Genomic DNA, 10369 nt, shown 5'->3' on the forward strand with positions numbered 1-10369 from the left:
GTCCCCTGCACTGGCAGGCGGACTCCCAACCACTGCGCCACCAGGGAAGCCCTATAATGTGTTCTTGATCTGTGAATGTAGTGCTGTGACCAGCAGTCACTAGAACATGCGCTCTGATTTTTTCCACTAGTAGTAATCATGGATTTTGTACAGATGATCCTTGTCCTTGGTGGCTACTTTTGCTGAAATGGGAGGAACCATCTGTGCCCATAGATCTGTAGGGACCTAACTGGCCTAGACTAGGATCAGCCTCTTTCATATTTTTGTTTCTGGACAACTGAACACACTGACTGCCTTGTACAGGGCTCAAGAAATGAAAAGTCAAAGTCAGTCTTTTAAAAAAATCGATGATTGTCATTTAGCAGTTAAGTCAGAAGCGGGAGTAAAACCCCACGTGGAAGTGAGTGTTAAGAGTTTCACCTGTCATATTCCTGTGGCAACCCCGAGCCTGGGGTGTCATTTATTTACTGTAGTTAGGAATGATTATTTCAAAATATGGGGGCCTCGGTCCCACGGAGGGACACCAGTTGAGAGCTGCTCCATTTTCTTGCCTGACTGTCTCCACTGTAACTGAGGTAAGGAACCGGCAGCTACAAAGCCGTCTCTCCTCTTCCCTCTCTTCCTTTTCTTACCTCCCAAGGCTCTTAACTATTTCATAGACCTCACTGTAAGGTGTTAGGCAGTTATCGTGCTCACTATTCATATTGTTTAAACAGAACTTGCTTCTTAAAAATGCTGTAGATGTGAAATTTAGGCAAATATGCTACACTGTATCTTCAAAATTGGAGCTATTTTCTTACAATAAGACTCGATGTTGATGAAAGAAGACAAATTTTATCTAGCTGGTAATTTCACACAAGAATTAAAACACCGTAATTGAAGCAATCTGGGCAAGTGTGTGCATGAAAATTAGCATATTTCTCTTAGAAGCGTGCGCTAAAACTATTCCTAGATAAAAATGTGTTCTTAAACACATCTGAAATATGACACTTGATAATTGCCTCATGAAACGAATGGAAGATACAGGAAGGATGCTCTTTTTAAAAGTTGTTCCTCCAAATCTTATCCTTTAGCTTAGTTTATTTTTTTCACAATTATGGTTTGGCCACTGGCCCTCACGATGATCAGAATTTCAGGTAATTTTGCAGTTATTACATTGCTCTCACAAATGGTGTTGTCTTTTAGTTCATTTTGTCCCAGTTGGCCAGGTTTATCAGCATGTATTTGGACTGTACTAATTCTCAGAAGTTCGGTGATAATTTAGAATTTGGTGTGTGCGCAGAATAAGAAGATCGTATCTAAATGGTTTCTTTGAAAACCATCCCTGATTTTTAATGCTTATGGGAAGACACCAGCTGTGTGTGAAAGAGAGCCAGCTCAAGGTCTGAAGCCCTAGAACTTCCAGCCCCCAAAATCCTACAGATCATCTAGTCCGTTCTCTGATCCAACGTAAGAGTTTCCTCTAAAACTTCTCTGACAAAATAGAGACACCGTCCCTAAGAAGTTATTCCACCCTCAAACTTGAGACGTCTACAGCAATGAAGAGAGTAAGGTCGCTCGTTACACGGGCTAAGCATCCACAAGAGCTAAAAATTTATATTATTAGTTTTATAGCTTATCATTTGAAAAATTATCTAAAACAATATAGTAATTATATAATTTTAGAATGTATAAGTTTAATAACTATAAAATATAATTAATGAAATAATTAAATTATAGTATTCATAGTTATGATTGTATATGACTTTCTACTTACAGGCCTAGTTTTGCCTCTGGAGCAGCATGGACTGAGCATACTGCTTTCTCCTTGAGAGCACTTTGCGTATTTACAGTCACCTGCCCTGCCCACTGCCACCCACACCCTGTGAACATTTTTTCTCCAGGTTCCTCTTACTCTTTTCTCATGTGATACGGGCTCCGGACTGTCCAGCAGTGCAGTGGCTCTGCGCTCTACACCAGTCTCTCTATATCCCTCTTAAAAACTGATACCCAGAACTGAACGTTATTCTAGATGTGGTTTAACCAGGCCGACAGTGGACCAAGGACTAGACGTGACCTTGATCTAGATGACCGAGGCCCTTCAGTTCTCGAAGTCTGTGCCTACGTGACTGTCAATGTGCTGTAAGTTCCTCTTAGTCTTTCTAAGGCAGGATTTCTCAACCTCAGCACTGCAGACATTTGGGCCAGGTAACTCTTTGCTGTGGAGGACTGGCCTCCACCCACTGGGTGCAAGTAGTGCAGTACGACCATCCCTCCCCAGTGTGACGACCAAAAATGCCTTCAGACATTGCCAAAGGTCCCCTAGGGGGCAAACCTGCCCCCCAGCTGAGAACCACGGCTTGTCGCCCTGCCTAACTGTTGATTTATGCAACCCCCAGCTTCCTTTTCCAAGGATTGCTTAGTGTCTGTGTGTCCACTTTTTTTTTTTCCTAATCTAATTATAGGACCTTGAATTTTTCCAGTTTGTTACTTTTCATACTTCTTTGCTAGCCTTATGAAATAGATTACATCTAGACTTTATATTCCAGCACACCCAGATATCCCTACCCACTGTGTTATCTACGCATTTTGTGAATATCTTTGGCGCCTTATCCAAGTGACTGCTAGATATTGAGTAAGGATGGGTCAGGTAAAGAGCCTGCTAGAGGCTCCCCTGCAGATTCACCTCAGCACTGCAGCTGCACTCTGCATAAATGTTCACAGCCAGCTTTCCGTTCACAAATCAGCCTGCCTCATTCTTTACTGAAATCCAGATATTACGCCAATCCTATCAAAAAAGAAGAAAATGGTTAGTTTTTCTGATTTGTGTACAAGAAGCCAGTGCTAGTCACCGTTGATCACGGATTCTTTTTCAGTTGCTCATGTGTTATCTGGATATTGATTCCTTCTAGAAGCTACTCAGTATCCACAGCAACCTGATGGTCTTACAATTTGAAGATCTGTTTTGCTGTTTCTTTTTCCCTATGTTTTTCACAGCTTACTGAGAACAGCTTTGTTCAGCTTCGTCTTCAAAAACACTGAGTTCTCAGGATGTGCAAGACACAGCCTCCCGTTCTGAAGTTCTCTCAGGACCTTGGGATATAATTGATAAGGCTTAGACCCCTAACTTCATTTCTTTCTATCTCGGGCTTTAATAACCTCTTAATAGTCATTTGTGTTTCTCTTTTAAAGCTGAATTACTGGACTAAGAGACATTTATTGAACACCTAATGTAGGCAGGCATTGGCTGAGCTCCGGGAACACCAGTGAACAGAGAGGCCCAAATCCATCCCTCCATGGAGTTTATAGTCAGGTGGTCCCACCTGGTCTCCTCATCCAGGAAGGGGAGGTGGGCAGAGGCTGAGTAGCTCTGCCTGTGTGCCCGGTGTACCTGCTCAGGTACTCAACACGCATTATGTCAATTCTTATGTAAATGATGTAGATGGGACTTGCCACTTCATCTTATAAAAAAGAGAAACTTTTAAACTATTGATTTAAAAGCCACTTTTCCTCTGTGAATTTAAAAGTGGTTTTAATTTTTTAAAAATTAATAATGAAGCTTTTACTTCCATGGATCAAGAAAAGAGATAGAAGATCTGAAGTCCCAGCAAAAAGAATCTGGAAAGGTCACCTAGTTTTTTTGCCAACTTGACCTTCATGCCTTTGTAACAGTAGTTTCATTGTAGTTATGTAATAGTCCTTTTGTTTTGCCTATTTGTTTGTTTCTTTATTCACATTATTTCTCTTCAGAGGCACCATTATAAACATACCAAACTTTATGGTAAGAAAATCCACCACAGACAGTTTGAATCCTGTATTTTACCTGTGAGCAGTGGTTCCTCCTGCCTCCTGAGAGCCATTGACTGCACTGGCCCTGAAGCCACTTGGTTGAACTAACAACTGATGTTATAATCCTGTTGTTCATGTAGCTGAACGCCTAACCAATTTTTTAATTTCTCAAGATATTAGGATATTCTTTTCTGGTCTGACTGTACATTTTGGCAGTAAATTACTTCTTTTAAAATCTTTCTTTCAGACTCTGATATCATTCCTTAGAAGCACATAGCTTTAAATTGGCACTAAGACATTCTCTTAGAAAAATAAGTTGACCTCATTTTTCTAATTGCATTTTTATCAAGGCAGAGAATATCACACTTTTCTTAGAATCTTGAATGCTGAAAAATACAGCTGTGGTCCTTGGAAACTCTTTGAAAAAACAGAAGTTTTATGATTCTGATCATGGAAAGATAAATGTTTTGATCTTCTCAAAAGTTTCCTAAAATTTTGTGCATCAAGCAACCACAAATATTTCATAATCTCAACTTTTAAATAGAAAGGCCATATTGTTGAATTTCTGAAAAGTCTTCACAGGTTAAAAAACTTCTGGGACACATAACTAATAGAATCTTTAAAGCACTGATTTCTGGTGGTGGATTTTTTTTAGGTATTGTCACAGAGCTGAGAATGTTTAGATTCATTTACTTCTTTTGATTTAGGGTATACATTGTGATAATGATTCCTTCCTACCCTCGGCCTTGACAGCTGTTAATTGTGCTATATACTAATTTTTTTTTACAGATTTTTTTCCCTATTGAGTAGCTGTGTTTAGTGTTTGTGTTATTTACTGTGTACATGTAGATATTCAATAACATATCCGTCATGTACACGTGTGTTGCTAAATGTAGCTACATAGAAGAAACTGTATGGGGGTCTGGATAATTAAGTGATCGTGAAGTGATACCTGTAATGAAAGAGGGCCCGAAAAAGTGACCCAATTTTTATTGGGGTTGCTGTGTATCTCCAGGAAGAAGACGAGGGTTCAGAAGACGATAGCAGCACAAAGCCAGAGTTCACCATCACCCTGAAAACCGATTTCAGTGCACGTTGCTTTCTGGACCAATTTGAAGATGTCACTGACGGCTTTATTTCCCCGATGGATGATAAAATACCATCAAAATGCAGCCAGGATACCGGACTTTCAAATCTCCATGCTGCTTCAATGTATGTTGTTTTGGTGGCGGTATTGGAATGTTGTGATGAAAATAATTTTCTGAAATATTATTTTAGCCTTTGTACTTAAATTGGCTGCCAAAACCTAAGTGACTTGCCTAGGGTGCATCTATGTAGGTAAAACAGGGTTTGCTTGTTTGTTTAACTTCTGGCTCAGTGTTTCTATATGCTTCATCCCGTGTTATCTGAGGGAGCATCTGAGATCTTGCTTAAACAATCGCAAGGTCTCTGTAATGGCATTGTGCCACAGCTCGCCATTTAATACATACCGAGCACAGATGTCATCTCTTTCTTTCTAAGCAAAATATGACAAAGCGCCATGGGAGTTCACAAGCCCGAGGAATTCATAAGTAGCAGGAGCCTCGCAGGAGCCCCAGAAGCCGTATCTGTCGTCAGTGTGCTTTGGCTTCCAGGGGATGGAAAACATCCATTTCTGGTGACCCTCAGCTCCTTGCACAGTTCCTGCATTTATATGCTTTTCCCTTTCTCCACAACTCCTATCGAGTTGCACATTCCTTACGTTTACAACTATTCAGATTTAACTCAATTTTCTTGAAATACTTCTGCCCCTCTTAGACCAGAACTCTTGGAACACCTTCAGGAAATGAGAGAAGAAAAGAAAAGGGTTCGAAAGAAACTTCGTGATTTTGAAGACAATTTTTTCAGACAAAATGGAAGGTAAGTGCGTGTGTTGTCCTCCCCCTCCCCCACCTCACACACAGCCCTCTTTTTTCTGTGTCACATCTGTGCAAAGCCTCCCATGCGGGAGCCACCCTACAGCTTTCCTGTAACCTGGCCCTTGGTTTTGTGCCCAGGGCCCCTTTGAGGCTTACTGGAAATGGGGAGGTTTGGTGGCCCTTCAGGAAGAAGTGATCCTTGGATGATATCCAAGACCGATACAGATTCAGCCAACATTTACAAAACTCACCTGTCATATCAAATTCTAATCTAAAATGAGCAGCTTAAAGCTAAGTTTCTAGTGGACAGCACTGGTTTTGATTTCTGTTTCTGTTTTTTTTTAATCTTAATAAACTGGAAGGAGAAATAAGGAAAGGGGTACTCTAGGTCTTGCTGGTTTGTAGGCTCATTTTAAAAGCACAGTCGTCAAGTCAAATGAGAAATACACAAGAAACAAGAAGCCCTCCTGACTGATAGAGTGCCTTTCACCAGTGAGGTTTTTGTTGTTTTTTTTAAAATACATTTTATCACCTAACATTCTTTTTATTTTTTAAATAAATTTTACTTACTTATTTTTGGCTGCGTTGGTTATTCGTTGCTGCGTGAGGGCTTCTCATTGCGGTGGCTTCTCTTGTTGCGGAGCACAGGCTCTAGGCACGCAGGCTTCAATAGTTGTGGCTCGCAGGCTCAGTAGTTGTGGCGCACAGGCTTAGCTGCTCCGCGGCATGTGGGATCTTCCCGGACCAGGGCTCAAACCCATGTCCCCTGCATTGGCAGGCGGATTCTTAACCACTGTGCCACCAGGGAAGCCCCCATCAGTGCGTTTTAAGACATACTGTAATCATCATCGTAGAGCGCCATGCTGACGGATAGTCTCTCCCGTTAGCAAGTGACCACGCACAGAGTGTCCGACTCAAGTCACAGCATGAGACCAGGTTAGAGCAGGGAATAGAGCTCCATCTCTCACGTTGGAGTTAAGTTTAATCATTTTAAAATGTTTTATTTTAATCTAAATTATTTAAAAAGTGTAAATACAGTTTCTCTTTAAGTCTCCTTTTATACTTCTCAAAAGTATTGGGAAATAAAAGTACCATAAAGATGAACTTAGGCATTAAAAATGTACTATATATTTCAGTTTATTTCAGTTATTGTATAAATTTATTTTGGGGAATCTCTGATTTGGATCTGTCCTATAATGACTTTCTCAAGATTTATGTTTTGTTTTTGTTTTTGTTTTTTGCGGCACGCGGGCCTCTCACTGTTGTGGCCTCTCCCATTGCGGAGCACAGGCTCCAGACGCACAGGCTTAGTGGCCATGGCTCACGGGCATAGCCGCTCCGCGGCATGTGGGATCCTCCCAGACCGGGGCACAAACCCGCGTCCCCTGCATTGGCAGGCGGACTCTCAACCACTGCGCCACCAGGGAAGCCCAAGATTTATGAATTTTTATACCTAAATATTTGTTTTTCTTTCTCCATGAATTGTAGTATATTTAGAAAATATAGATAAAAGAAATAATACCGAAAATGATAATAATACCCAAAGACAAGCCAAAGGATCAATGTTTTGATGTGTTTCATTCCAGTCTTCTTCCCAAACATACTTTTGGTCTGTCTACTCATTTTTTTCCCCATTTGTTTATAGTCACATTATGCACAGATATCCTATAATTATGTAACCTTCACAAGTTTTCAGAAAATACAGTTGATGGGAATCAGTAATCATCATACAAGTTTAGAACTGTCAGGGGCTTCAGATTTCACAAAATCTGGTTCCATCACTTCGTACGTGAGGCAAGTGAAGAGCCTCAAAGGCACATCTGGGGCCAGGGTCAGATGCCCCTTTCCCTTCCCTGCCGTCTCCTGGGAGCCTCCAGGGTCCTTTCCTTGAGCAGGCAAAGCAGGAATAAAATCAGTTCATTGAGCAAAATTAAATGAGCCCCAAGCTATCCCATTTCCCATTTTTGCTGTGAGAGACAAATACCGTATGCTAACACATATATATGGAATTTAGGGGGGAAAAAATGTCATGAAGAACCTAGGGGTGAAACAGGAATAAAGACACAGACTTACTAGAGAATGGACTTGAGGATATGGGGAGGGGGAAGGGTAAACTGTGACAAAGCGAGAGAGAGGCATGGACATATACACACTACCAAACGTAAGGTAGCTAGCTAGTGGGAAGCAGCCACATAACACAGGGAGATCAGCTCGGTGCTTTGTGAGCACCTAGAGGGGTGGGATAAGGAGGGTGGGAGGGAGGGAGATGCAAGCGGGAAGAGATATGAGAACATATGTATATATATAACTGATTCATTTTGTTGTGAAGCTGAAACTAACATACCATTGTAAAGCAATTATACTCCAATAAAGATGTTAAAACGAAAAAATATATATATAAAATAAAGAATGTTACAGGAGACAAGGAAGGGCACCACATAATGATCAAGGGATCAATCCAAGGAGAAGATTAAAAAAAAAAAAAAAAGTAAAGGAAGCCTGGTATTTGAATGTCTGACATGTGCATTTACAAGTGAGATGAGAAGCAGGGCAGTACCAGTTGAGGATGTGGGTAACGGCAGCACTTCATCAGGTTCTCCTGCGGGTTGTGTTAGATCATGGATTCAGAGTACTTAGCACGGTGCTCACCCTGTAGTCAGCTCTCAAGTATAATACTTGTGCACATAAAAAGTATACATATAAAATTACTCAGTAAACTATAAAGGTTTATTAGTATTCTGTGATCCAATTGCTGAATTCCAAGACATTTTTATAGTAAGTAGGAGTATTAACTTTTTTTTTTAAACCCTGTAAATTCTGGGTATACCAATTACTAATCAGAAATTTAATGGTTCATTAGGTGAAGTATATAAGAGTGAGAAAGCATTAAGTGTAAGTAAAGGACTTCAGTGTATGGAGACTTGTAGTATGAATTCATACGTAGCAGCAGCAGAGAGAGAAAGTTTCTACTTTTCTTAGTCTTTCCTATCATTCTTCAAGATGCCAGATTGACTCTGAAACGCAGTTGCATGGTGCCTTGTGGGGACACTGTCTTTCACTGCTTGTCTAAACCCAGCTCCAGTCTTGATACCAAGTGATGCTTGGCAACACTGATTCTATGGGGTGCTAAACTGCAAATTTCCACGTGGTGATCCTTCACCTGAGGAACAGTATCCTCTAGAAGAGACAGCACATGATCACCAGCCCCTTTTCCCTTTGTTTCCGTCAGAAACGTCCAGAAGGAAGACCGCACCTCTATGGCTGAAGAATACAACGAATACAAGCACATCAAGGCAAAACTGAGGCTGCTGGAGGTGCTCATCAGCAAGAGAGACACTGATTCCAAGTCCATGTGAGGAGGCAGCCCTATCCGAGCCAAGGGGGCTGGGGATGCAGGGTGAATGTGCCCCCCACCTCCCCTGGCAGATTGCAGCTCTGCAGAAACTGGAAGGCAGCCTCGGAGCTGGACCTACAAAGAGAGTAGCTCTTCTGCCTCCGGGCCACTGGGATCGTCTCCGGTTTCCACTGCCTGCCTTGGAAACCGCCTAGATGGAAGGAGCCCACCTGCCCCCGTGTAGGAGTTGTGTAAGGGAAAGTCGAGATCTCCGTGCACCCAAGCGCTCACAGACGCTGTTAGCGGAAGCTTCGCTGACAACTGGCAGCGACGAATCACTACATTGAGACACACTCGTCTACAGAGGATACACACTGTTCTTCTCTGGATAACTGAGAAATAGCCTGTTCTCTGTCGGACTGTGACCAAAACAAGCTCAGAACTTCACTCTGTAGAGCGAACTTGCTGTGCACGTCCAATGCAGGTGCCCAAGAGAGCATGGGCCCAGCCCAAGAGAGCACGGGCTCTCTTTGGACCCAGTCAAGTGGGAACCTGCACTGGAGCCCTATTTGCTGCCTCGACCATCCTCGTGACCTTTCCACAGAGCTGCGCCTTTCCCCACCCGTGTGAATCGCTTCCCCTTCAGCTCTCAGGTGGATGGAAGCTGCATCTGCCCAGAATGGCCGTGCAGTCCTCTATTTGACCGTGTGTTTTCTTCACGACATCCGCAGCTGGTAGAGAACTGTGATCCCTGACTAGGGCTGGACCATCCGCAGAGGACAGAGGGGGTAGAGACGTAGCTAATATTTGTGCTGATTTTTAAATTAGGCAGCGGTGAAGAGCCTGGAGAATCCTTTGCTGAACGTTGACTGCACTTACTAGCCTCAGATTTTAACATCAAACACTAAGCGAGGCCAGCAGCCGATTTGGGGGTCTTGCTTAATTCTTAGCTTAAGTGTAAAGGATCGTGAGAGACAAGGAGCCTGTATTCTAAGCCTCCTGAGTACTTACCAGAGTTTAATTTTTTTTTCTTTTTTTTTAAGTAAACCTGCACTAAAAATCTCCTGAAGGGTAAGTATAGCCCTGAGAGCGCAGCCTAAGGCAGAATCTAAATCACACTATTTTCAAGATCATGTATAAAGAGAAAAAAAATAATGGTGTATAGCCAATTATGATTATAATTTTTTCAAAGATGGTGTCACAAAACTGTCTATATTAGACATTTTGGAGGGACCAGGGAATTTAAGACACCAAATCATTCATCTCTCCAGTGTGCTGACGTTATCTTGTGATTTGTTGTTACTTTTTGACTTTCTGTGTTTGCGCTGAGGAAAGTGGGTCCTGGTTCTGCCTGCCCATCCTGGCCCAC

The 10369-nt window shown here is 42.1% G+C and overlaps 1 protein-coding gene across 1 annotated transcript in view; it reads left to right on the top strand.

The window, feature by feature from the left end:
- Nucleotides 1–9022, top strand: part of LOC103075703 (protein FAM13A) — a 93669-nt gene extending 84647 nt beyond the window's left edge. The window contains exons 14-16 of the mRNA XM_007450669.1: nt 4784–4980; nt 5566–5667; nt 8896–9022. Of these exons, the coding sequence (XP_007450731.1) occupies nt 4784–4980; nt 5566–5667; nt 8896–9022 (426 nt within the window). The remainder of the gene's footprint in view (nt 1–4783; nt 4981–5565; nt 5668–8895) is intronic.
- Nucleotides 9023–10369: the final 1347 nt, after the last annotated feature.

The sequence above is a fragment of the Lipotes vexillifer genome, unplaced genomic scaffold, assembly GCF_000442215.2.
Source record: "Lipotes vexillifer unplaced genomic scaffold, Lipotes_vexillifer_v1.1 scaffold34, whole genome shotgun sequence".
Lineage (NCBI taxonomy): Eukaryota > Metazoa > Chordata > Mammalia > Artiodactyla > Lipotidae > Lipotes > Lipotes vexillifer.